The sequence below is a fragment of the Pipistrellus hanaki genome, assembly GCF_964339955.1.
Source record: "Pipistrellus hanaki genome assembly, chromosome: 6".
NCBI classification, from domain to species: domain Eukaryota; kingdom Metazoa; phylum Chordata; class Mammalia; order Chiroptera; family Vespertilionidae; genus Pipistrellus; species Pipistrellus hanaki.
This window is the reverse complement of record NC_140508.1, coordinates 63,984,148-64,011,409: the sequence shown is the minus strand read 5'-3', so window position 1 is coordinate 64,011,409 and position 27,262 is coordinate 63,984,148. Positions and strand designations below refer to the sequence as shown.

General features: G+C 48.8%; 1 protein-coding gene across 2 annotated transcripts in view; it reads left to right on the top strand.

The window, feature by feature from the left end:
• MGLL (monoglyceride lipase) overlaps positions 1 to 27,262 on the top strand; it is a 96,275-nt gene that overhangs the window by 55,494 nt on the left and 13,519 nt on the right. For both annotated transcript variants that reach the window (XM_084887359.1, XM_084887358.1), the window contains exons 4-6: positions 10,223 to 10,359; positions 11,879 to 11,989; positions 19,979 to 20,068. In XM_084887359.1, the coding sequence (XP_084743485.1) occupies positions 10,223 to 10,359; positions 11,879 to 11,989; positions 19,979 to 20,068 (338 nt within the window). The remainder of the gene's footprint in view (positions 1 to 10,222; positions 10,360 to 11,878; positions 11,990 to 19,978; positions 20,069 to 27,262) is intronic.

The following is a 27,262-nucleotide window of genomic DNA, read 5'->3' as shown; positions in this document are numbered from 1 at the left end:
AGCCCACACGCCCACAGCGGAGAGCTCAGCACACTCAGCCCTGACTGGTTAAAAAGGAGGAAAAACTGCCATGAGTTGGGCTATGGGAGGGTTTCCAGGACATTTGTCTAGGGGAAAGCTAGAGGACTGTTTGTGGAAAGAAAAAGAAGACCATTGCACAAAATTACACAGAGGTGGAGACATCTGAGTGTGAGTGGGTAGAGAAGAGAGAAGGATGCTCGTCCAAGGGAGAGGGTTGGCAGGCGGAGGGTGTAGGAGACTGTATTCACGTGTTTTGTCATGTAACATAAGGAGATCAGCATAAAATGCTTGTTGACCAAGCTCTTATTTGTGGCTCTTCCCCTGGCACAGGTCAAACACGGTGGACTAGGCAACTCCAGCTGTCTCACAGGAGAACAGCTTTCTCTGCCAAAGCTTCGAAGTCTAAAATGGAATTCTCTGGGGGCCAGTTTCAAGTGAGCCCAGGTTTTCTCACCCAGGGGCATTGTCACAGTCACCAGCCAATCAGTCAATTATTCTGATGTAACAAACCACCCAAAGCTGAGTGGCTTAAGACGACGATTTATCTAGCTCGTGATCCTGTGTGTCAGTAAGTTTAGTCTGGACTCAGCTATAGATCAGTAAGGCCCTTCTGGCCTGGGGATCATCTGGCTGCTGTGCCTAGGCTAGTCTCTGTCATCCGTTAGGTTAGCACAGTTTCCAGAAGCTTATGAGACCCATCGAACCTGGGCTCAGACCTGGCCAAACGTCACCTTGGCTGCACTGCGTCAGTCAAAGCAAGCCCGAGCCCCAGTCCAGCCCTGGCTGGGAGGGGCTGCAGGGGCACATTGTAGTCAGCCTGCCAAGTGACCAAGATAAGTGTCCAGGTGTGTTTCTAAAAAGGCATAGGTAGCAGAATAGGATGAAAAGCATTTTTTTTTTAGTTCTTTCTGAGAATTAATTTTTTCCATCCTAGGAATTTTCTTGTGGCTCTGATGCAAGACAGAATCCTCATTGCTCTATTAAAGGGTTTTCCTTATCCAGTGCCTTTGCTTTAGAAAGGTCATAATCACTTTGGTTGTTTGGTGGCAAAAGCTGGACATTGCACAGCCAGTCTCAGAAGGAGCTGGGGGCCCCCGTTCTGCCTGCTCCTTCCGTCCTCTCAGCTCGGCTCCCAGGGAGAGCTCCTGACCACAGAGGCCCAAGGCGGCGGGTGCCCAGGGTGCAGTTACTCGCTGGAAAGCCTTGTTTGGCTTCAGGGGGAAGGACTGTGCAGTGGACACCATGTTCAGAACTCGTGGTTCTGGTTTCAAAGCAGGCATTCTCACTCCTGGGGTCACAAACGGTGGACGAAGGAAGACTAACGTTTTCTGGGCCTCGGCCGCCAGCTAGATACAGCTGTCTCTGATGCCGATTTTAGCTGTTGGGAGGCCCACGATCATAGTGGTGAAGGAGTGTGCCCAACCTCACACAGCTGAAGAGTCGCAGCAGAATTTGAATGCAGATCCGACGCCGATCCCTGTATCGGGTCTTCCAGGAACTGCCAACCCATGGGTTTAAGGTGTGGAGGCAAATGTATTAGTCAAAACATAGTCTCTATAACCTATTTTCCAGCAAAAGTGACCATACGGACACAGAGAAAGTCATGCACCAGTGAAGTATTCTGTGAAACCCGAGCCAGCTCAGGAATTTGTCTAATTTGGCAAATTGTTGCCCATACCTTTGACATTTTCCCCCTTTGTCTGGTTCTAAGTATAGGAAGTGTTTTTTATATGAAGCGTTTTCCTGAAGTTTTAAACCCTTACGATTGCTGATCTTGTGGTTTTCTGTAATTTGCCTCAGTGTTATTTACGGAATTTGCAGAGCTTCCTGTTATTTTGTTACCGCTTTTTTATTCCTTGATCTCATCGCATCCTGGAAGTCTCTGATCGTGAATGCCTCTTCCCACCCCACAGCTGCTGCCTGTTTATAAACCCGGGGTACTTTCTGTATTCATCCGGGAGATCTGAGGCAAAGGTCTAGCATTTCTGGATGGTTCTGGCTAGCCTAGAATTGCCCAGAGCCCGACCAGGTCATGAGACAAAACGAACGAATAGGAGAAATGTCCCAGGGGCATGACACCTGGGAAGGTGGCAGCTTATCAGACAGCGGGAACCAGCCTCCCTCCGATCTCCAAAACCAAGTCATCAGTCAGCGTGATGCAAAGCGAAGATCATCTTGCTAGATGCCAAGAACCGTCATTCTGACACGTTTTGTCATGCTGTTGCCTCTTATTTATACAGTGGAGAGTAGGATGTTTTCAAATAAACCCTCTAAATTTGAAATCCTGAGAATGCATTATTTCTAAAATGCCGCACCGTTAACAGCCTTTTAGCTGGTTACATTATAAAGCATATTGTAACAGCTTAAAGGAAAAATCTGAGCTGAAATGTGTTTCCATGGCCCATATGTTGAATTCTGGCATCTTTTTCAAGCTGTTGTCAATTAGGAGAGAGATTAAGTTCTGCCTTTATGTCCTTTGTGAGATCGGGGATGTGCTTAGATGCTGCGGAGAGCTACAAAGGGAGATGTTTTTTCTTGGGTCAAAGGTGACGGAGAGCAGCGGCCGTGGGGAAGACAAAGATGTGTTGTCCCCAGTGTCCGCGATGGACACGCGGGGCCATCAACCAACACAGAGAAGGAATGGCTTCTGCTGTGGGAAACAAACCATTTTGCAGGCCAACAAACTGTGATCTTGGACTTTTTGCCATATGCATGTTTTTTAAAAAGAGAAAGAGAGGTTGAAGCAGATCTCCTGGTCGTAGGCTGGTTCTTGCCCTGAACCTGGATCCAATCAACCTCTGCAGTCCCTTTACCCCGTGGCTTTGAATCTCCCTTTGTTCCCACACTCTCTGCTCCTGGAACCTAACAAAGACATTTTTAGCATTGGTGGGATGACCCAGCATACTTTCGTGTTGGCAGCGAATGGACCTACTATATAGCCTTTTAGCTCAAGAATGCATTTCCATTACTTTTAAGTTGTCATTGGTCTTGTTTCCTTACACTCTGGTATAAGATGCTATTGCTAATGGGATTTCTGCTACTGGATGTCACAGGAGCACAGAAAACAAACCAGGCCTACATGAGAAAACGGATTTGATATCTAAATTTTAAGCAGCATAATTACATTGCCGCCTAAAATAGGAAGGAAACTTGGGGATGCCAGCATCCTTGCTCCAATAAGGCATTGAGGCTAAAGGCTGGACGCAGAAAATACAAACAGTCATGAGGAGGCCTGCTGGCACAGGGAGGCATGGCTTGATGTGCAAAGGCCACTGAGTGGGCCTTCTGTCATATTGTTGTGGGAGCATTTGCCATGGCTCCAGCAGTCACACGGACTCTGCCTGCTATCTTGACTTCTAAGTGAGTCAGCCCAAATGGGGAGACTTATACTATGGCTCTCTCTCTATCAATGGTAGAGAATTATGTTGACCAAAAAAAAAAAAAAAGAAAGAAAGAAAGAAAGAAAGGGAAGAAAGGAAAACATATTACTTGAGCTACTTGTTCTTCCGACCAAAACAATGGCTTTCTGTTGGGTTTTTACCTGGAAGCAAGCACCACAGTGGGAAGAAGGTGGGTGTGTCACTCCTGTATAATAAACAAAGACATAGCTAGCTCCCTCAGCTGACAAGGATGTGCCGAAACTCGCATTTCCATACTTTGCTAGGGACAGGGAAAGCTATCAAGTTGAAAAGCATTTTTGGTTCTATGAATGAAATCTCATTTTGGCAAGTTAATCCTAACAATTTTATATACGGCTATAAAAAATGTTCATCTCAGTATTATTCATTGTAGCAAAAGACTGAAGGCAATCTCAGTGCTCCACCATAAAAAGCAGTTGAGTGAGATTTTATTTGATTCCCCCTGACTGGCTTACATGCAGTCATTATAAATCACAGATACAAATTATGTAACGATGTGGGAGAAATATCCATGCATTATATGTTAAGTTAAAAATCAACTCTAGGCCCCTGGTACCTTGTCAAGACCTGACACATAACAGGTATTGAGGACATGTCTGTTCATGGCAAAGAGTTTTCACCATCTTGTTGCAGCAACCCAGATAGATAAAGGTCTTATCTAATTGGAGGACTGACGTTCACCCTCACCCCACGCCCAAACATATGCCCCTAGGAACCGTGAGATAATGGGGTGTTGACTGAGCAAGAAGTCTAGTGATATGCCCTGACTGGTCTTGCTGGAAGGCATACATGATGACCACCTTCACTTATACCTTCTGCTCCTTTGTAGTCCATGTGTCATGGATGCCCTAGTATGAGCAAAGCGGCCCCAGGTGGCTTTGTCTGGTCTGGGAGAAGGTGAGATGCTGGAAAGAGCCTGAGGAGGCCATACCGAGATAGCGTTCAGAGCATGTGCAGGACAGATGGTCTTCCGGGGCCACAGGAAATAATATGAGTTTGTGGGTTTGTAAAAAATGTAAGGGGTGAGCCATGCAAGCATCATTCCACAATTTGAGTTTTGGGTTTGTTTTTTCTTCAATGTTATGTCTTAGAGTTCTTCCTGAGTGAGTATATTATAGAACATTTTGCCAGGCCGTTGAAATAAACCAAGCTTTACTCACACATGTTTCCCCTGCTATCAGAAAATAGAGCATTCCTGTGAAATCTGTTGTAAGCCAAAATGGTGTCAAGTGAAAATATGATTATCATTCATTTATATGGAAAACTTTTTGAGCTTTCCCAGACCCAAATTTCAGCACATGCACTATGTCTTTAATTCCATTCACCACGATTGACGCAATTAATCACATCCAGGTTTATGCTAGGTGGAACACACGAGCTTTCTTAGGCCTTTATGGGACATTAAGACACACCTTGCTAACGGATGCACAGATAAGTGGGGTTAAAGCGCAGATGCTCACACAGGTCAAAAGTTTGATGCCGAGATGCTAAATGTGGTTCCCAGGTGGGGCCACTCTCACTGCTCAGGGTGCCTCTGCTGCCTCTGTAACAGCTGCTACCAAACAACCCTGAACGCCATTTTTGCTTTTCACCTTTTTTTTTCATTAAAGTGAACATCCTCTTTGGGTTTCTGTTAGTGGCAACGGGAACTGATGAGGTCTTTTTGTAAGAGCGAAGTGGGGGACTCACGAACTTTGAAAAGCAGGGATATCAGTTCTTATTTCTGGTTGATGAGAGAGGAATGGTTTGTTACCTTCTTTTTTAAAAATGCTCATTTCCACAATTTTTACTTATTTGCCACTTCCTCTGTGTCCAGCACTTACCACAGATTCTCTCAGTTCATAGTACAAACAATTCAAGGAGGGACTATCACCCCCACTTTGCAGATGAGGAAACTGAGGCACAAAGAAGTTGAAAACCCTGCGTGAGGCCTTCCCACTGGGGAGCCCGAGGCCGCCTAAAGGCCAGAGCCATCCCAACTAACCCCACACTCAGTGGCTGTCTCGATGCTTTCCTGGTTTTCCCCATACAGTGAGCATGTATTACTTCTATTCTGAAACAGTGGGACCATCTGACACTACCAGATCAGAAGGCCTCAAGCAGAGGATGCCGGACAGTGCAGAGTGGGTTAGAGCAGGGAGAGCTTGAGGCGGACAGGGGCTGGATAGGAAGCTGTCACCAATTCAAAGGCCATAGACGTCTTGGTCCCTGTGAGTAACGTAGGCGTGAAAGGAAGGAGACTGACGCAGGAGACTGTGATCTAGAAATCCAGAAGAATTTTGTGACCAGCTGGACAGAGGGCTAGCACTGAATTCAACGATGACAGCTCTATTTGGAGCCTGGATGAGCCTAGGAGTCATTAACCATGACATAGAATCCAAGAGAGAGCCATTGAGATAGAAGCTGCTTGAGGAACCATGGGACAGCCAGGGGAATCTTTCTCCCTGGGCGTGACCAGGTGAATGTTTAGCTCTGGAGAGAACCCAGAGCCAGAGACTGGGAGACACCTGCCTCCGGATAAGAGTCACAGCAAGGGAGTGGTGGACGTGAGCAAGAGAGAGCTTGGAGATGCCCAGGCGTCTCCTGGCTTAGTAGGTAGACGGCGAGGCAGACACAATCATGCCTGGTAATAAGGGCTGGTTTGTGACTAAGCAGACCAGAGCAGAAATCCAGGAATAGACTAGAGTGAAAAGGAAACTTTCACATATGATAAGAATGACATTGCAATTCAGTGAAATAATAAAGGGCCTCTTAGCAAGTTCTGTTAAGACAATTAAGACCCTTCTGCATTTTGGAACTTAATAGAGGTGTGGTTGAACAACATTGTGGATATACTAAATGCCACTTACTTGGTATGCTTTATAATGGTTAATTTTATGGTATTTGAATTTCACCTCAAGTTAAAAATTATAATGGTTAATTTTATGGTATTTGAATTTCACCTCAAGTTAAAAAAAAAAAAAAAAAAGAACCATAGGGATACCAAGATAAACTCCAAATGGATCAAAGATTAATGTGTAAAAAATGAAACTATATCTTGTGATAGTTGTTGGTGATGGTTATACAATAATGTGAATGTACTTAATGCCTCTGAACTGGACACTTAAAAATGGTTAGTGTAAGTTGTATGTTGTGTGTATATTATCACACAAAAAAATGAAATGAAACCATATAATAATTCACAGAAAATATGGCTGAATTTATTTATAACCTTGGGTGGACAAGGCCTTTATTAATAAGAATCAAAATTCAGAAGCCATAAAAAGAAAACAGGTAATTTGACTTTTCGAAAATAACAGTGTTGCCCTAGCTGTTCTGGCTCAATGGATAGGGCATTTGGCCTGTGGACTGAAGGGTCCTGGGTTTTATTCCGGGCAAGGGCACTTACCTTGGTTGTAGGTTCCTCTGCCCAGGTTAGGGTGTGTGCAGGAGGTAACAAATCGATGTGTCTCTCTCACATCGATGTTTCTCTCTCCCTCTCCCTCTCCCTTCCACTCTCTCTAAATATCAATGGGAAAAATATCCTGGGGTTAACCAAAAACAAACAAACAAAAAACACACACCAATCTTGTGCATAGCTAAACACAACATAAAAAGTCAAAAGTCAAATGACCAAGTAACATACAAAGAGCTTTTAAATATCAAGAATAATGCAAAACCCTGATAGAACAAGCAAAGACATGGATTCTCAGTTTACCTAAACTAAATACAAATGGCTCTTTAAAAAATGATAAGATGCTCAACACACTCTTTCTCTCCTATACATGAGCAAAAATCCAAACAGCAACCAAGATGCTTTGTTTGTAAGGCTGAGAGAAACAGGCCTTCTCTCTCATGCCTTGCAGATAGAGCGAAACAGCAATTGGGAAATTTGCATTTGGACCGAATGTAAGATGATATTAGGGAGCTACTGTGAATTCCCGCAGGTGGGAAAGTAGCATTGTAGTTGCGACAGTCATGTGAGTTTTAGGAGATGCATACTCAAGTACCTAGGGATGGAGTGCGTGATGGCTATGAATTCCTTTTATAAAATTGTTTTTATAAATAATTTCAGTTTATAGGAAGTTTGCAAGAATCATGAAAAGAACCTCTGTATTGCCAGAGCAGGAGCGGAATAGAGAGAGGGAGAGGGAGGGGGAGAAGGAGAGGGAGAGGGGGAGGGAGAGGGAGAGGGAGAGGGAGAGCTCACCAGGAGCCATTAGGATCAGGAAGAATCCACTTTGGTAAAGAAGGGAAGCCATCACAGGGGGGAAGGGTCAGGAAGGCCATGTTGGTTGGTTCATATTTTTTTTTTTAAAAAAAGAGCTATAGTGTCTGCTCAGTCAGGAGGTAGGTTTGCAGGTTTTCGGCTAAGGGAGAATTTGGAGGAGATGCTGAGGCAAATTTGTTTGGTGACTATGTGTGAAGAGGCAGTATGTCCTGTTGCCTGGCTCACAGCTCACACTCACCCAGCCCTCACAGAATAGGCTGGCGAAGGGCTGCTGTGAGCTGAGTCTAGAGCGAAAGATGTTCCAGCTCAGACTCAGAGGGGCCATTCCTCAAAACACTAAACCGAACTATCATATGACCCAGCAATCCCACTTTTGGGTATATGCCCCCAAAGAATTCAAAGCAATAGTTCAAATAGATATTTGCACACACCCGTGTTCATAGCAGCAGTATCCAGAATAGCCAAGAGGTGGAAGCAACCTGAGTGTCCATTGACAGTTGACTAGATAAACAAAATGTGGTAGGTATTGCATATAGTGGAATATTATCCAGCCTTTAAAAAAATAAAAAGGAAGAAATTCTGGCCCAGTCAGTGTGGCTCAGTTGTTGATCCTTGATCTATGAACCATGCGATCATGGTTCAATACCCAGTGGGGTCATGCAGGAGGCAGCCAATCATTGATTTTCTCTCATCATTGATATTTATATATCTCTCTCTTCCCCTCTTCCTTCCTCTCTGAAATAAATAAAAAATATAGTTTAAAAATAATAAAAAATGTGGAAAGGAAATTCTGACACGTGTTATATAACAAGGATGGACCTTGAAGACTTTATGCTAAGTGGAATAAACTGGACACAAAAAGACAAAACTGTAGGATTCCCTTATAGGAGATTCTTAGAGTAGTCCAATTCAAAGAAATAGAAAGTAGAAGGGTGAGTGCCAGGGGCTGGAGGGAGGGAACGGGGACTATGTATTTAATGCAGGTATTAGTCAGCTTGAGCTGCCATAACAAGTACCACAGACATGGTGGCTTAAACAATAGAAATTCCTCACAGTTTCAGAGGCTGGAAGTCAGAGATCAAGGTGTCAGCAGGGTTAGTTTCATTGAGGCCTCTCTCTTGGGCTTGCAGACAGTCATCTCTCCCTTTGTCCTCATGGTCTTTCCTCCGTGTGTGTCTGTGTCCTAATTGCCTCTTCTTATAAGACACCAGTCCTGTTTGATTAGGGCCCACCCTAGTGACCTCATTTTAGCTTAACTGCCTCTTTAAAGGTCCTGTCTCCAAGTAGTCACTGGGGGGTTAGGACATCAACATGTGAATTTCAGTTTGGGAAAATAAAAAGTTCTGGTGAAGATGGTGGCGATGGTTAAGTGTGAATGTACCTAATACCACTGAACTGCACACTAATAAATGCTTAAGAGGGTATACATTTTAGATTTTGTATATTTTACCACAATACAAAATGAAACTTAATTAAATGTAATTAAATTTTAAAAGGGAAAAAATCCTCAGAGAGGCAAGGGAGCTGCTGAAAGGGTGACAGGCCTGGGCCCTGGCCTTCATGCAGGGGGCAGAGCGCAGGTGGGGCTGGGCAGGGGGAGGGTGGGAGGCCACGGGGGAGGGGACAGGACAGAAGGAAACAGGAGGCTGTGGTCTGACCACACTGAGGGCTGGGCAGCCAGTCCGTGTCAGGCGATACTGAGTCCTCACCTTCTCATCTGTGAAACGAGTGTTACAGTCGCTGCTATAATCGCTGCCTCGCAGAAGCAGCAGGGAGGGTCTGGGCTGATTCTCTCGCTGTGTGGCCCTGTCCTCTCTGAGCTCTTCCTTTTTTGCGATTTTCAAGCAATCGCATCAGCTGCTTTCAGCCTGAATGTGGAAGCCGCAGACAGTGAGCTGTTTCTATAGAGACTTACATCCTCCTGAGAGGAGGGGGGACGCAGATACAGCCTAAGAAAAGAACAGCCCAGAGAGGTGACAGATAAAATCCCAGAGGGATGGGACCTGACCTGGTTTCACTGCTACCTCGTTGAGAAAATGTCTAGCAAGCACACTTGACTATTTTATGTTATGTTTGTCATACTCCCTCCTACGAAGTGAGATGACACTTTACCCGGTGAAAGGCTAACGTGGGAACACAACTGTGAGGGTCAAGGAACTGGGAAAACCCAGGAAAGTGTTGAGCCTCACGGATCTCACTCCTGGCCGCTTTCCAGAAAACCGGGCTTGCTGCGTCTCTCCTTGCACCTTCCTTCCTTCCTTCCTTCCTTCCTTCCTTCCTTCCTTCCTTCCTTGGGGATGGGCACGGGGAAGACAGCTGGCTGTGGATAGGGGTTGCAGTCTGGTTCACTGTATGATCTTGGCAAGATCTACCCTGTGCCTCAGCTTCCCAATCTGTACAGGTGGGGGAGACCGACCCCCATGTGTGAGAGCGGTTGGAATGGGCTTAGTGAGATGATCCACTCAGGTTCTCGGTGAAGAGCGGCTGGTAACCCTGGCGAGGACACCGCTGCGCTTGGGCAGAAGTCAGCCCTCCAGTCACCGCTGCTCTCTCGTCTCCCTTTCCCTTCCAGTTGGCCACGGACAGAGCGAAGGGGAGAGGATGGTAGTGTCCGACTTCCACGTGTTCATCAGGGATGTGCTACAGCACGTGGATGTGGTGCAGAGAGACCACCCGGGGCTGCCCGTCTTCCTGCTGGGCCACTCCATGGTAAGTCGACCACAGGTGATGCAGTCCAGGTCAGGGCTGAGGCCATGGGCCGTGTGAGAACACCGGGATGGAGAAGGGGCAAGCGGACTCCCCACCTCATCCCAGCTCCCCGCCTGGCTGGCACACCCCACTCTGCACGTGCAGCTCCCAGGCCGTGGAGTGCTTAGGAAACAGGTCAGGTTCAGAGCCCTGGAGACAGCCCAGAGAGCTCAGAGCAGCCATTGCTGCCCACCAGGGCCCCAGGCACCAGGGGGTGGTCCATCAGTCCAGTCCTTACAGAGGAGCTGGGTGTAGGCACTGACCTTTGGTTAACCCTGCCTCTACCTCAGCGCTGTTTGAGGCTCTCAGGGCACTTCTCCCTGCAGAGCCACTTCTCAGAGGGGGTGTGGGGGGTATGGAGGTTGTGCTCCAATCAGCGAGGAGCACACGGCATGTGCCCTCACCCGCTGCTGGCTTCAGAGCTGCGCAAATGGAACCAGGCACAAAGGCTCCCCATGGGCCCGATTTCTCACCGGTCATTCGCCATCCTTTTTACACTTTAAAGTTGTAAAAGCCTCTTAAAACGAACCAAGTATAGTCTTTTTTTTTTTTTTTTAAATATATTTTATTGATTTTACAGAGAGAGGAATTGAGAGGGACAGAGAGTTAGAAACGTCGATGAGAGAGAAACATTGACCAGCTGCCTCTTGCACACCCCCCACTGGGGATGTGCCCGCAACCAAGGTACATGCCCTTGACCGGAATCGAACCCGGGATCTTTCAGTCCGCAGGCCGACGCTCTATCCACTGAGCCAAACCGGTCCCGGCTCGAACCAAGTATAGTCTTTAAATTGAGGGTCCTCACACTGGCACATCTCCCTCCCACAAGCTGGCGTGTTGGCTGGCAGAGAATTTGAGCTGCTCGATTTTGAATTTGGGGAGTCTGTTCTCTCTAGGGCAGAGCCCCTGGCCCTTGTCACCGCCAGGCTCTGTCCCTGAGTTCCTCTGCCCTGCCTGGCCCCTGTAAGCATTTACAGTGTCAACCCACGGTTCAAATGACCTGCAGCTTCAGCAAATAGTCAAGGCCTCAGACCTTCAGCACTGTCCACATTCACTAAGTACCCGGATTTCTGGAACCTTCACTGAACCGAGGGGCGGGGGGGCAGGGAGGGGGACGGTGCAGTGTAGCAACCTCTTACGATCATCAGATTAAACAAAAACAACCTTTGGTAAGCCTGAGAGAATGGATCCGCTGGATCTCTGCCAGCTTTGGGTCTGAGGCAGAGTAGGGATGTATTGTTGAACTTGCAGCCCACACGCAGGAACCTTATTTGTTTCTCTCTGAAATGTTTGCTCCTGGGAAGAAATACGTAATAAAATAATTGCAGACCCAGCTTATCCAACATTGGATGGCGTCTGTTCCCAGGTGGATCCCCTGGGGACTCTGACCAGGCTTAGGGGGCCCCTTCCACGGAGCTCGCTAGGAATCGTGTGCTGGCGGGCGCCGGCACACAGCAACTCTGCCCGTTTCTCCTTGCAGGGAGGCGCCATCGCCATCCTCACGGCCGCCGAGAGGCCATGCTACTTCGCTGGCATGGTTCTCATTTCACCTTTGGTTCTGGCCAGTCCTGAGTCCGCAACAACTTTCAAGGTAAATGGATTTCTGTTTCTGTGAAACTCTTGCATTTCCTTGGCAACTCCGGGAGCTGGCGTCGGGGGTAAAGGGCGGGAGTCCATTTGGACACCTATCAAACGTGATTGCCACCAGGGTTCTATACTTTTTATAATCAGGGGCTTCCCACCCCCGACCCCCCAAAGACAAAGGAAAAATGACTGCCTGTTTGTGTATGTTTTACTCGTGACTGTTGAAAGGAGAAAAGATTACCTGTGCTAGGAATCCCAGCGAAATAACCTGTGTGAACAAGCCACACGCAAGTTGTGTGCTAACTTCAGCCAAAAGTGCCCCTAAGTGGACTTGCAGGCTATTGGTAATTGCAACATAGAGTGGTGTTCACCTTCGCTCTCCCAGAGCACTTTCCCCTCTGGTTCTAAGCCAGCTGGCATTTCGTTTTTCTGGTTGTGATGTTACACAACAGCATGTGTGTATGCCTCTTGGTCCTGGGGCTTTGAGCTACGAGGCAAACAAGCCGATAATACTATCACCCGAGGTAGAGCAGGCGTCTTCCTCCTGAGAAAGGAGAGGAGCAGGGCTGCTTAATGGTGCATGTGGGTTGTTGACATGTGATGGGCCTGCCCTTGTGGGGCATGAAGTTTGAGAGAAATAATAACCCAATGAGAGTAGAGAATCCCTAACCTGTGCATCTCCAAGGCATGCTCCATCTCACCTGAGAGCTAGGTGGGCCTGCTGCCTCCTGAGCCAGTTCCTGGGGCTCTCAAAGGAGCACGAAGGGTGAGGCGGTGGGTCACAGGGCCAGGGGGGACTGGGCAACCATTAGCCTATGTGCTTTCCCTACCTTCCCCCGCCTCATCATCCAGTGACAGCGGGATCACTTAAGTCATTGCCTTAGCTCAGGTGCCTTTGATATTCTGAGGACCCAGAGGAACACAGCCCAGGGAGTGAAACGTGACCTTGTCAAAATGTCCTCAGATGTCTCCTGTAGCCCACAGCCACAGCCGTAATCCTTAGAGACGGGCTGGCAGGTCCTGTGGACGGGCTTTCAGTGAGGTACCGAAAATGTCACCAGTTTCAATGAGAACAGGTTGAGCAAAAGATAAGCCTGTAACCATCTGATACTTTAACCAGAAAAACAACAATTTACTTAATTCAAGGAAGAGGAGAGAGGGCTAGCTCTTTTGAGTATGACTCAGTTTCAAGGAATTCACCCCTGCCTTATTGCAATCGACCAGCAATAGTGCATTTTAGTGCCGTGTGGGGCAGCAGCGAGGCGGGACCCACGTGTGTCTGCCATGGGAAGAAACAAGGTCACCCACAGAACCAGAGGTGGCCTTTAAGTGTGCCAAAGGGGACACCACCTCCTGGGCACCTCCCTTCGTGACGACGATTGCACAATGCGAGCCAAATCAGTCACGGGCTCTCGTCCAAGTAGAATAAGCAAGACCGGGGTCTCAGAGGAGAGGGAAGTTCCTTCTGCCGTCCATGTGCTTGGAGTCACGTGCCTGAGATTTACTCAGCTCAGTGAGTGCCAGGCATGTGCTGTACTTCTACGTGCATTATCTCACTTAACTCCCATCATCAGTCCATGAACTGATGACGGGAAAGGTCATGGAGAGGTCACGGCCTTCCTTGGATGGATGGAACACTGAGGCTTAGGCTGGATGAGTGACTCTCCCAAGATTACACAACTCCTGCGATGGATTTGAATCTGGGGCTGTCCATGCCTCATCTAGGGTGCCTCCCCGTAGGAGGAACTGGATGTTTTTCCGTAGAGAAAAGCCAGGGACTGGGGGGGCTTATCAGATGATGCACACACAGGTCATGGTAGCTGAGCCCTGAGGTGGAGCTGGTAAGGTTTCCTCCCAGAGTCACCGGTGGAGGCGGGATTTCTGGGCAAGGCTACAGGAACGTGACCTTTCAGAGCCCTGTGCTAATAGATCACCTTCTCAGATCAAGGGCCAGCTGTCCCTGGAGGGAGGCAGGTCTCTCCCTATTGACCAACACAAATAGATTTCCTGTTGCCCTCAGACCTGAGGGCACGTCCTTCCCACCATGGGTTCTGTTGCTGCCTCTGGCTGTTGGGCAGTTTTGACTGATAGAGTCTTTGATTCATCTGTCTACTCCCACCCCAGATGACTTGATCGCCCTGCACACATCTGGTCCTGTCTGGCAACCTTCCAGAAAGAGTCTCATTGAATCTTTTTTTTTTTAAATTTAATTTTTTTTTAAGTTTTGTATAATACATTTACCCGAGGGAACGCTCCCTTCCTAATTTGAAGGTGGGCAGCCAGAATTACAGAGGGAGTGGATGCATCTTCTGTGGACACACATACACCCTCCATTTGTTCCTGCTTTACACCAATGGAACGTGCTCCCCGCACTTTTTAGTTTCACCGTTCTCTCTTGGTTGACTGATTTGTTTTTGTGAGTTTTGGGTTAAATTAGGCCACTTTGCAAAGTGGTCCCTCTTAGTGCTCCTCCCCATCAGAACAGCAAGAGGCCCACTGTGGGGTGAGCCCTGGATTAGGTGAGGCCCCACTATGGGATAGGCTGTGGATTAGGTGAGGCCCCGCTGACCAAACTTTGGGCCGTTTATTTGCAGTGGTTTGCTCTAATGGGCCCAAAGGTGGACAGATTGCCGCAGACCATCTCTCGCTGAGAAAATTAAGGCTCAGGGGGACCTTTCTGAAGGTCAGTGGCGCTGTCAGGGGCCACAGAATGCAGAGCCTCATGACTCCTCGCCCAGAGCTCAGCTGAGGACGTTTCAAAGGTTTGTTTCATGGCCCGGAGTTGCTGCTGTAGAGATTCTTGAAATCATTAAAGCAGGCAGCATGAGGTCTCAAACTTCTCAGTGCAGAGGGTCATGTGAAAGGTGGCAGAAGACTGTTGACATAAGAAATGTCTAAACCTGAAGAGAATTTCTATGACTTTATTGGAGCCAAACTGATGGCATATGCTGGGGCACAAAATGTCAAACAGTTATGCAGTTTCTTTTATGCATTTGAAATTAAAGCAAGAACTTAAGAAATATTATATGGAGGTGGGAGAAAAGCAAGGCGGGGACTCGATGACAGGATCAGATTTGCTGTCTTGATGGTTTATCTGAAAAGGAGGGGTGTGAAAGAGGGCATTTCATAGGTGTGTTAACCTAGAAGCACAGAAACAATGGACAGGACTTGCTTAAAGCAAAGCCTTTTAGTAAAGAAGATATATGCCTGAGGCATGACTACCCACCATGATCTGTCCAGTTCGGAATTTATAATAAAATCACCGTGAGGTTACTCTCCATAGAACTCCTTTTCTGTCCACATGCCCTACCTTGAAATGTGAGAATCCCAGGTATCTCTTCCCCCCAACCCCACACCCCCCTCCAATCCTGCACACAGCTGGTTTTCCCCTCGATGTTCTGTTTTCAACAAGCTGGGTTGGGAAGAGGCTTCTGGTCTCCAAACACTGTGTTAAGAATATGGTTGCACAAGAGAAATGAGAGCAGGAGAAATTTAGAAACAAAAATGTAGTGCATTAGACCAAGTCTCGGCTGTTTATGCGGCCATTTCACGGGGATGATGCCCTGGGGAAGACGGGGCTGGAGTAAAACCGGAAATAGAGGGGAAACCTTTGGCTGCCCAGATGGGAGGATGTCAAACTCTGAGCTAAACTGGGGTCTCCTCACCTGATCTAGCCCAGGAGGACACCGGGAATGTGCAGCAGGCTGTAGCGCACCTCCTTTCTCTGAGAGTCCCTGGGGTCAGGACCAAAATGGCCCTGGGCAGAACCTGGGATCAGGATGGGGCTCAGCCTGCTGGGAGGCTAGTCTTCTAAACGACCTTCCTGACTGTGGCCTGGAGGTTGTCTCATGGGGTCCAGGGTCAGATGCAGGTGCCAGCCCACTGCTTCCAGCTGCTTCCACTCCCCGCCAACCAGGGCACCTGGCCAAGTAGGGAGAAGGGAGCGGCCACGATAAACCTAGCACGCCTTGGTTGATGTCCTCTCCATTACCATCCTATAAGGAGGGACAATTATTCACAATTTAGGCAAGGAAATGAGGCCCATTGTCTTGCACAGGGTCAACGTGAGTCCCAGCTCTGTTAGTGATTGTGGCAGGATGCTCCCTTTCACCCCAAACCCGTCCAAATCAGGTCTCCTTAACTTTAGCCCACTTCCCACGTGAATGCCACGCATCTGTTTTTAACCGCCGTCATCCAGAGGCCGTTGGAGCAGGGTGGGGGGTGGGGGTGGGGGTGGATGGATCAGGTAGGGCGGGGTGTGGGGGACTGGCTCTTTCAGACTTCAAGTACAGTTAGATCCAGGAATTAAGGACTTAGCTGTGCTCATGAATTTGGCAGCAGCAGTGCCTCATGAGGCATTGTTACCTCCGTCATACCTGCTCTCCACTAGCTGGGGGTTCAATCTTCTAGACACTTAGGACTTGGGGAAGGAGTTACATGGCTCCAACTCATCTTTGGGGAGCCCCAGCAGTCAGCAAGTATTTAGTCCTTCCGCGGGGTTTACCAAAAATGGCCGGCAGGGCTTCCTGTCCTCCGTCTGCTGGAGGGTGCGCTTTCCCTCCTGAGAGAGCAGGGCTATCCTCTGACCCTGGTGCGATGCCACCCCCACAGAGGGGGAGGAGTTCTAGCCTCCAGCACAGGGCAACCTGCTGGAGCCACTTTCAAAGGTAACGATGGTCATTACCTCCCTCGTGTCAGGTCTCTCGTGAGCAAGAAGCTTTAAAATGATCTTAGGGGGCCATTAAAACCTTCATAGCAATAAAGGCATTTGTGCAAGTCACTGGTGTTTAAAGTGATAAAGTGGAGAGCCTGCCAGTTAACCCCAGAATGCCACAAAGGCATGCCAAGGACATAGGACACATTCCAGTCTCTGACTCCTCAGGAGGTGGACCTCGTTTCTGGGGAGTTGTCCTCTTGTGAGTGAAATGATTTGGGGTTTTAACTCTGATGTGACATTTGTTGCAAAAGCTGCAGGTCACATGCTTTCCCTAAAGTCTCCACTCTGGATAATGCCAGCGTGTACTCATTCCTTCATCAGCCACTGCCAGTTTCTTGAGCTTCTCTTGGGGCCAGAAGCCCAAGAGAAGGTCAGTTAGGAACTAGCTCTGTGGGAATCGGGTCCCAGGTAACTTCCCAGCAACCCTTCAGGTTCTTTTCATTACCCCATTTTAGAGATGAAGAAACTGAGGATCGTAGGCTTTCTTGGGGATGCAGAACCAGAGGTCTGGTGCAGATCTATCTGCCTGGCTCCCAGACTGACTCTGATTCTTCCACTTCAACACCTCCCTCTTTGGGGCTGGTATCCAGTGACTGTGTGTCCTTTCGTTGTGGATCTCAGCTTCCAATTTATGAAGCACTGCGTGGTGTCTCTCCCGGTCCTGTTGCAGGCTGAGTACCGAAGTGCTATGTCCCTGGGTCCTTTTCCGGCCAAGCCGATCCTGAAATGGGTAGGAGGCTGACTTGCAGAAAAACAGCCGTGTCCTTGGGAAGGCCATGCCACAGCAAGCGGGCAGGCAGGCCGAGCCGGGCAGCAGGGTCTGGGGACTGACATTTGCACAAGGTCCTATCAAACACAGCCACTCCTCAATTCCTGGGCGTGGCAGGGTCACATGTGGAGTCAACCATCAGCCCTTGTGTCCTCTCAGGAAGCTGTGGGCAGGAGTCATGGAGAACAGCAGAATGTGTAGAAGTCAGGCCTATGAACTTTGGGATACATGAAGTTTTTCTCCTAGTGTTGTCCTTGGTGGAGGAAATAACCCCTAAATTTCATCAGGGTCCAGTGCCTCTGTGCACCCACAGTGCACTTCTTATCCATTGTGTTTTCTCTTTATTAAAAATATTTAACTTGCCGAAACTGGTTTGGCTCAGTGGATAGAGCATCGGCCTGCAGACTGAAAGGTCCCAGGTTTGATTCCAGTCAAGGGCATGTTCCTTTGTTGTGGGAACATCCCCAGTGGGGGGTGTGCAGGAGGCAGCTAATTGGTGTTTCTCTCTCATCGATGTTTCTAACTCTCTATTCCTCTCTCTTCCTCTCTGTAAAAAATAATAATAATAATAATAATTAATAAAATATATTTTTAAAAACATTTAACTTTTGAAAGCACAGATACCAACTTCTGAATTTAGATTTCCAGAGGATCCCCTAGTTCCTGGAGTCCAGACATTTGACCTGTGTTTAGAAACACTCGGGTCCTTTCCTTTTGTAAAGCTCCCAGAATCCCGAGTCCTTCTGGTTCCCTACTTGTTCACAACCCCAGCTTGGCCCTTGAACCTGCCCAGTAGACCATGTCCGCTCACAAGCTTCAGATGGTATGAACTGACTTGAGTGCTAACCTCGTTTTCCAAGTTGGATCTCCTTACATTTCTATGCTGGACTGTCACAGCTCAGCGCAGAGCCTGGCAGTAGCACCTGGCACATTGATGGCAGCACGTCGACAGGCATGGGGTTACACCAGGCTTGGGGTGCAATCACCTACACTAGAGGTCTTAGAGGCAGGAGATTGCCATCCTCGCCCTGAAAAATGGAGAGTTGCCATGTGAATTTCAGAACAGAGGTGTGCATGTGTGTTCTCTTAGGAGCAAAGCCCTGCCTGGTCCCTGGCAGTGCGAGGCTGCATCATGCTTGTGCGGCCTGGGGAACGGGACTCGTTAGAGCTTGAGTGCGAAGGGAGATCAGGCAGCAGCAGTTGTGTCACTGTGGAGAGTGGCAGTGCCTGCTGTTCTAGATAATCCATAGGAAAGGTTGGCTTCTGGTTGCATTCATAGCGGGAGAGAGAGAGAGAACATAATGAAGGCTGGTGGCATAAAAGGCAAGATCAGCCTCGCTCAGACCCTTGCCCCCTTTCCAGCTGAGCTCCTGATGTGGTACTGAGCCTCTGTTTTCATGTCTGTGAAATCAGGATAAACCCTCTCCTCACAGCATCTGTGTTGCAATGAAAAGACTGGGCATCTATGACTGTGCCCGATGCACCAAAAGATTGTCACTCAGTAGAGGCCAGTGCCCCAGCTCCCTACCCAGGGTACTGAGGAGACATCACTTAGCTCCAGGACATTCGCTCTCAACATGCGCTGAGAAGTCACCGTTTGCCACCTTCCGTGTGATTCTAATTTCAGCGTTTCACAGCTCACTTTCGAAATAGCATCTTTCATCCCTGCGTGTCTGTGCACGGTGCGGAAATGAGAACAGTCCCCTCCACAGGCGGAAGCGTGAGACCCAGGTCCATGCTTTTCCTGGGTAAACCCGAGACCCCGCAGGAGAAATGGGGTGGGACAGGAAGGCCTGTACCTGAATCAGGGTCAAGCTCAAGGAGCATGTATCAAGCACCTACTGTGTGCCTGATGCTTTTGCACCCAGGGGTTCTCCTGGGCAGCTAAGGAAACAGAGGCTCAGTGATGGTCAGCACAGCCAGGAATCAAGTCAGGTCTCGCTCCCTCCACCACATGTCTGATCCGGCTTGGTGACCATTTGTTTCCCTCCAAGAGAGACCACGACAGTCGGCAGATTCTTGCTGATCAGAGCAGGCTCCTGTGGAGCCTTCTAAGCACTCTGGCTACCCTCTTGGGTGACTTAGGTGATGCTGCTCCTGTTGTGTGTTTTTTTAGAATCTTCTGAGAAGTTTTTTAGAATCTTCCTCTGATCGTGTGCAGAAGAGCTCACCGGGGAAGCTCCTGCAAATAACTCAGAATCACCTCTGATGAGTGATTGTGGGGTGAGGGGGCCTACCACACAGAACCCGGAGCAGCAAACACAGACGTGGCATCCCCAACGACAGCCCCGGTGACCACTCTCGCCCACTCCCACAGGGATCTGAATCAGCCTCACTCAAGGCTGTCTGAGTCAGAGCAGGGAGAACCCTGGTGCGCTCAGCCTTGGGAAGCAACCCTGGCTGGTGTTCAGTTTGGGCGTCACTTCCCTTAATTTGCTGTAAACTGTCCTGTGGGCAGAGCTGGGCACGGATCCCACTGCACTCACACCCTTGTTTTCCTCCCTGGTTAGGTCCTGGCTGCGAAGGTTCTCAACGTTGTCCTACCAAACATGTCCATGGGCCCGATCGACGCCAGAGTGATTTCTCGGAATAAGACGGAGGTGAGACTCTTTCTGAAGACCAGGGGGGTCGCTGGGGCTGGCGAGGGCGTGAAGGCAGCAGCCCAGTGGGGAATCTGAGCGTTCGCTCTGTCGGTGGCATGGTGCTGCCCCGTGGCCGAGGCCCTGAAGGAGGTGATGGGGACGTGAAGGTGCGGGAGATGCTGTCTGGTTCAGGATTGGGAGAGGAGGGATAAGTGGTGGTGATGCCTGAACTGAGCCCTGAACATGCAAAGAAGCTAACCAGACGGAGTTGTGTGCCTATCAGCCAGGTCTCCTTGGGTTGTAAGTGACAGAAACTTAACTCACAATGCTTTAAGCAAATTTAAAAGTGAAACCTATTGGTGAATACACCAAAGGCCTCGGGAATGGGTGAATCTGGGGGCTCAAAAGTCTTGTTCACCATCCACTCTCCCAGGTCTCATATCCCCTGGTTTGGCTCCATTCCCGACCAAGCTTTGCCCAAGTGGAGGCAGAGATGGCTGCTGGCAGCTTTACATGAGCCACCCCCGTGGGAAGGTAGTAACTCTCTCCAAGAATGGTCTCAGGGCTGATTCTTACTGGCTGATTGTCCAAGCCTGAGTTCTTTGTCCAGGAAACGGGTCAGTGTCAACCCCACCCAACTTCAAGGACGGAGTGAATGGGAGGGGGGCAAAGTTGGGATAGAGTTTCGGAGGACAGAAGAATGGATTCAGGCCAGGCTGAGTGCCCTGTGGGCTGTGGGAGTGGTGCAGGGCTAACAGGGAGTCAGAGGGAAAGGTTCTGGTGGAGGAAATGGCACATGTAAAGAGCCCTGGTGTGGAGAGAGGACAACCCATTTGCAGAACAGCCAGGAGTTTAGTTCAACCACATGTAGGGCAGCAGGTGAGTGTCGAGGACTAAAATGAAGTCAGATTATGAGGTTACCCATGAACCCTATCTTCCGGGAGCCACCGCCCTCCTTGCCAGGAGCATGCTGTAGCCCTCTGCGCAGTGTGGCCTTCTATACAAGCAAAACCAGAGAAAGGAAGGGGAGGGGAGAAAAGCCAACTGAGAGAAGCTTAGAAGAAGAGACTAAGTGGCTTTGGAGAGATAATCCGAGAGGCTGTGCCATCAGTCAATGCCATTGCCTCTGGGACCAGGCAGGAAGGTCAGCATGGGCAAAAGATCAAGATTAACAATGTGGGCTCTGGTCAGTGGTAGAGCATCTGCCTGCACACTGAAGGGTCACAGGTTCCATTCTGATCAGGGGCACATACCTGGATTACAGGCTCATTCCCAGGCCCAGCCGGGCCCATGGGAGAGGCAACGAGGCAACCAATCCATGTGTCTCTCTCACCTTTCTCTCTCTCTCCTCTCCTCCTCTCCCCCCTCCTTTCCCTTCCTCCCCCCTCCCCCTCCCTCCTTCTACTCTCTCTAAAAAGCAATAGAAAAAAATATCCTTGGAGAGGTTTAACAAAACAAACAAACAAAAAAGATCAACAGTGTGCCTGAGACACTGGGTCTGAACAGAGTTCAAAACCCCAGAAATTGGGGTTCATCTATTAAGACACCGCTCAGTGAACCAGCCCACCCCCCAAAGCTGAACGCAAGGCCAGCACCTATCCTGCCTTTGATTGGGCCTCAGTGCTACACACACAGGTGGGCACATGTGCTTACCCCCCAAGGCAGCCCCAGATGGGCAGACCGAGGCTCTGCAGGAATGGAGGACTTGTCTGGGTCATCCGCTGTGGGACCAGCCTGAGAGCTTAGTGGGTGTAGTCCCAGCCGCTCTGTCTGTGGGACAGCAGCCCCCTGCAGACTTACAGCCAGGGGACAGGCAGCAGCCCTGGGCCTCTGGAGGACCCTGGGATTATCTCCAGGATTAAGCAGTTCATTTTGCCGCTCCTCTGCCTCAGCTTCCCATCTTGCCTTAGGTACTTGAAATCATGAAAGCTGTGGCTTCCTAAGGACCCTATAAAACAGAATGGGTATTCTAGCTTCCCCAGGTTTCCTTGGGACTTGAGCAGTTGGAGTTCAACTTTATTATAAAATTGGACCTCTTGGGACTCTGAGAGTCACTTGAGAGTGGGCACATCAATTCGAATCATCCCCAATGTGTATAAAGGAGACATTCTTTTTCTTTTTAACTTTAAAACAATATATTTTTCTTTATTGATTTCAGAGAGGAAAGGAGAGGGAGAGAGAGAGAGATAGAAACATCAATGACAAGAGAATCATTGGTTGTCTGCCTCCTGCATGCCCCACAATGGGGATTGAGCCTATAACCCGGGCATGCGCCCTGATCAGGACCCTCCTGGTTCATAGGTCAACGCCCAGCCACTGAGCCACACCGCTCAGGCTAAAGGAGACAATTTTGATCAGGTTAAAACTCCCAGGCTTCCAGGGCCAGGAGAGCCTTATGAATTAGGCTGGTGTGAGGCGCTATGGAGTGGTGGGGCCTGTGGGGAGCCAGAGGCTGTCAGATCCACCTGAGTCATCCGCATTCAATTTTAATTTAATCTGAATTTTAAAAACCACAGTGCCTCCCAAACCCACGTCTTGGGGCCAAAATGGACCAGGGTCGAAGAATAGGTGAGTAAAGGGAAGGAACATGTAACTCCATCTTGCAGTTCTGTATGTTCAAAAGGCACAACTTTAGGACCCAGAAAAACCAAAGGCAAGCATATGCTGTTTGATTTAATCCCAACATGAAGCTCAACCAACATTAATCTCATTTCACAGGAGTGGAAACTGAGGCTCAGAGGTTAAAGAACTTGTCTCTGATTGCACAGTCAGTCAGGGGCAGAGCTGGGATTTGAACCCATTTGATTCCGAAGTCCATATTTGGGTGCCTCTTTCCAACTAGTATTTACAATAATTAAGCTCTTTTTCCTTGTTTTTAAATTTATTGATTTTAAAGAGAGGAAGAGAGACAGAAAGAGAGAGAGGTTGCCTCCTGTATGTGCCTTGACTGGGGATGAAACCCAAAACCTGGGTATGTGCCCTCACCAGAGAATCAAACTCGCCACCTTTTGAGAGACATTTTTATTTATTTATTTTTATTTTATTTTATATATTTTATTGATTTTTAACAGAGAGAAAGAGAGAGAGATAGAGAGCTAGAAACATCGATGAGAGAGAGTCATCAATCAGCTGCCTCTTGCACACACACACACACACCCCCTCCCCCACTGGGGATGTGCCCGCAACCAAGGTACATGCCCTTGACCGGAATCGAACCTGGGACCTTTCAGTCCACAGACCGACGCTTTACCACTGAGCCAAACCGGCTTCAGCCAAACTCGCCACCTTTTGGTGTACAGGACAACGGACGCCCCAACCAACTGAGCCACACCGGCCAGGGCTCTTTTCCCTGCTTTATAATTACTGGTCCACACAGCCTGTGGCTGGGGGCCATGGCTCCGTGTGCAGATTCGCTTTGTGATGGGGCCCCCACCTGCCGGCATCCCCCATAATAGCCCGGCTTGAATGTGCAATCTCTAGTAAAACCAATTATTTTTGCAGCAGCTGTGCTCGGACAACAGTGGGTTAAAGAGAGAGGGACCTCCCTTTGAGAGCTTTGAGAGGAAACATCCAGGTGCAAATGTAGTCATTTATCTCACCACCTGAAAGAACTTGAGCATAAAGAAAGGGCGGAGGGGGGGAGAGAATATAATGAAATTATTCCAAACCCTCTTTGTTTAAGTATAGAAACTCTCAGGGTTTTTATCTCATTTTTGAAATAGTGGAAAGTTCCACTGAAGGCCTTAAACACACAGAAGAGTCGGGTGTGAATATACAGCACACAGTCTCCCCTGGGATCCCGGTTGCATGCCCTTATGTATCAGGTTTCTGACTGGTCAGGTAAATGGGGTGATTCTTTATAAACACTAATAGGCCTACCCGGTTTGGCTCAGTGGATAGAGCCTGCGGACTGAAGGGTCCCAGGTTTGTTCCGGTTAAGGGCACATGCCTGGGTTTTGGGCTCCATCCCCAGCAGGGAGTGTGGGGGCATGCAGGAGGCAGCCGGTCAATGATTCTCTCTCATCATTGATGTTTCTCTCTCTCTTTCCCTCTTTCTTCCTCTCTGAAATCAATAAAAAATATTTTTTATATAAAAAAGGAAGGAAACACTAATAAATGTCCTGATAGGAAGACTTAGAGGAAGGAGGTGGCTGGTCAGCAAAAAGCTGAAAGCTGAACTCCTGTTGGAATGAATAGGAGCGAGCATTTCCATTCTCTTTGGCAGAGAGAATTCGCCTCTCACATGTCCAACTCTGAGTCTCCCTTTCAACCTTGTGCTGAGCTTTAAAAATAGCAACGCCCAGAGGGGAATGTGCTCAGAAAAGGCACCGCCTGGGATCTAACATCGGGTGTCTTAAGGCACAGCTTTAGCTAAGATATTTCCCATGGAGCCCTGCAGCGATAAAAGCTCAAAAGAGGAGAAACGTTTGCCTAACGAGCTTACTAAAGCAGGCCCTCGGAGGAAGGGTGCAGGCGAGGGGGTGGCGGATGGCAGACTCTTTGGAAGGCTGGCTCTGGGGAAACAGGCTGGCTCTGCCGTTCGAATGTCAAAAGCAGGATATCTGTTTGGGGTTTGCTCTGGCAAGGGTTCTCACAACCCACCCAGGGCTGTTAGCACGATGCCCTTCACCAGCATCACTTCAGGGCTGCCAGCCCGCAGAGGCACATTCTCCTGGCCTGCATGGCCTCCGGGAGGATTGTCCTCACAGCCCAGTGCTCAATGGCTGCTCCCTTCTCCTGTGTCAGACTAATCCTTCGGTCTCCCGCAGCTCCGAGAAGGCAGTCTCATTACCAGCATTTGCATTTGTAAAAAGCTTGGGCCCAGACAGGGCTAGTCACTTACCCGAGGTCACACAGCTACTTAGTAAGGATTTGAGCCCAAATCTCTCTGCTCCAAGCCAAGCACTCTTGGCACTAAAATCCTGGGGACAAAGAAGTTGCTACTGTCAGACATTTTTTGGTTGTTGCTGTTTGTCTACACATTTAGAGTCCCTGATCAGAACACTGGAGAACTGACATATTAATCATTCCGTCCTCGGAATGTGATGAATCCCTCCCACTCCGAAAAGCCTTGAATGCTCCTAATAGTTGTCAGGCCAAGGATGTGGGTGACAGTGAGTGTGTGGGGGGAAGGAGGGGGGTGGCGGTAAAAAGGGGATTTGCTCAGAGTCTCCACCTGCCCTCACACCACACCATTGCTGACGGTGCAGTTATGAACAGAATGCACTGTTTCTTCCCGAGCTTCATCCTCTGGCCTGGGAGCTGGGTGGAAGCCGGGAGGAAGAGATGCTGTAGTTCTGAGTGCACGGTTTCCATATTGAGGTACTGTGTCTTCTGGAGCCAAGTCTCTGTTCTCTATAAATACTCTGGGATGCCCACCAGGAGTATCCTAGCTTGTTTGTATCACGTTGGCAGGCCATATGGTGAGAGCTGTGAGGAGTGGCCAACTCTGCTTCATTTCATTTCTATGAGTGGGTGCCACTCCAGACCCCACCCAGTGTTTGAGATGTGCCAGGGTCAAGGATTCAGCCCCCCACCCCACTCCCCTGCAACCAACCTGCCCACCCATATGGCAGGAGCCCGCCTCTGCCCGTGGCTCTTGAAGGCTCCTGCCAAGTCTTGGAAAGCTGGGTCACACGGCAGCTTTTAACTAATTATAACCACAGCTAAAGATAGGCCCCAGCTGCCCCTCCACCCCCGGGACATGGCCTCCCTCTGCAGTCCCCTCCAAGAACTGCTTATTCACTTGCCAATATTCCCAGCTTGGTTCGCCAGTTTTATCTTACTGCTCTCCATCAATCATACGGTTACCAAATTACCTCCCAATATGTGGGGTTTGTGTATCTGGTGTACTTGTAAACTAACACATTGAGACACCGGCCCTTGGAGATTGAGAAAGGTTTGTTCAGCTTGGCCAAAGCCAGAGGACAGGAGAGCAAGATCTTTCCATCTTTCTCGCTCTCAAGAAAGCAAAAAATAGGGAGTTTTTATGCAGCGAGGGAGCAGGAAGGGGGAGTTCCCGGGAACGGAGAGAGAAGCCTGTGTTTCTTTAGTCACAGATAACATTTTGTGCAGCCAGACTTCTGGGCGGCGGCAGCTGGTCGCAGCTACCTTGGAGACATTCTTTCTCCTTCTGCAAAACAAACTCATAAATTCTCCTTGTGGCCCTGGCATTATTTCCTCCTACTTGACAAAGAAGCTGTGCATCAGCAACACAAAATTACATTGTGAGAACAAGGGCTGCTGGGTTGAAGAACCAAGATTCTGCAAAAAATGGCATAATTGCGCATCAGTCACGTTGTCTGTAGAGCAGAAACTAGACAGCGTGTGATTGTTGCCATTGTTGAAGCTCCCATTGTTTTGTGCTTAACGAACTATATTTTTTTATTATCTCAAGCAAAGTCTGCTTTTAAGCACCTTTCCTGGAACTTGCTTTGCAGGCAGCCCTTCAGAGCCTGGCTAACACTTCTCTAATCTTTGACTATAAGTTATGTGACAGCCAAAGCCATTGAAACATTAGTTAACGCCTGTACCCATCTATCTAGATTATATGATCTAGAACCTAAGCATGTTTACTGTTGGATGTCGGTCTCAATAGTTCATATTTCCCACTGGAGACTTGTCCATTTGAGGCAGCTATCCTTTACTAACATCTTAAAGGAAAAAAAAAATAACGAGTCATCAGGAGGTTTCTTCGAGTGCATAGCTCAGTAAGGGGACAACTGACAAATGGCTTGGTCTTGTGCCCTGAAAAGTGGGACCTGTTGATCTTTGTGTCCCCTTACTCCAGATGTTTCCTGCTCCCAGCTCTCCTCCTGCTGACTCTGGAAGAAGCAGCTTGGAGCACGTGAGAGACAGATTCCTGAAGTCAGTGACTTGAATAGCAGCAGAAAAGCCAGCCACTCTCTAGAGTAGGGGTGTCGAACTCAATCAGAGAAGGGGCCAAAATCTAAAATCCAGCCTAAATCGCGGGCCGAATGGTTTACTGAACAGTCATAAACTGACAATGTCATAAACTGACAGCGGAGTGCAGTGATGACAGCGCAGTGTGGGCCACATTGCAAGGCCTGGCGGGCTGGATTTGGCCCGCGGGCCTTGTGTTTGACACATGTGCTCTAGAGAGACTGTCAGGGTTCACGTGGGAACACAGCCTGGGCAAAGCTCTCTCAGAGGTGCCATTGGATTAAGCCCCCATTTACATGAGGATCCAAT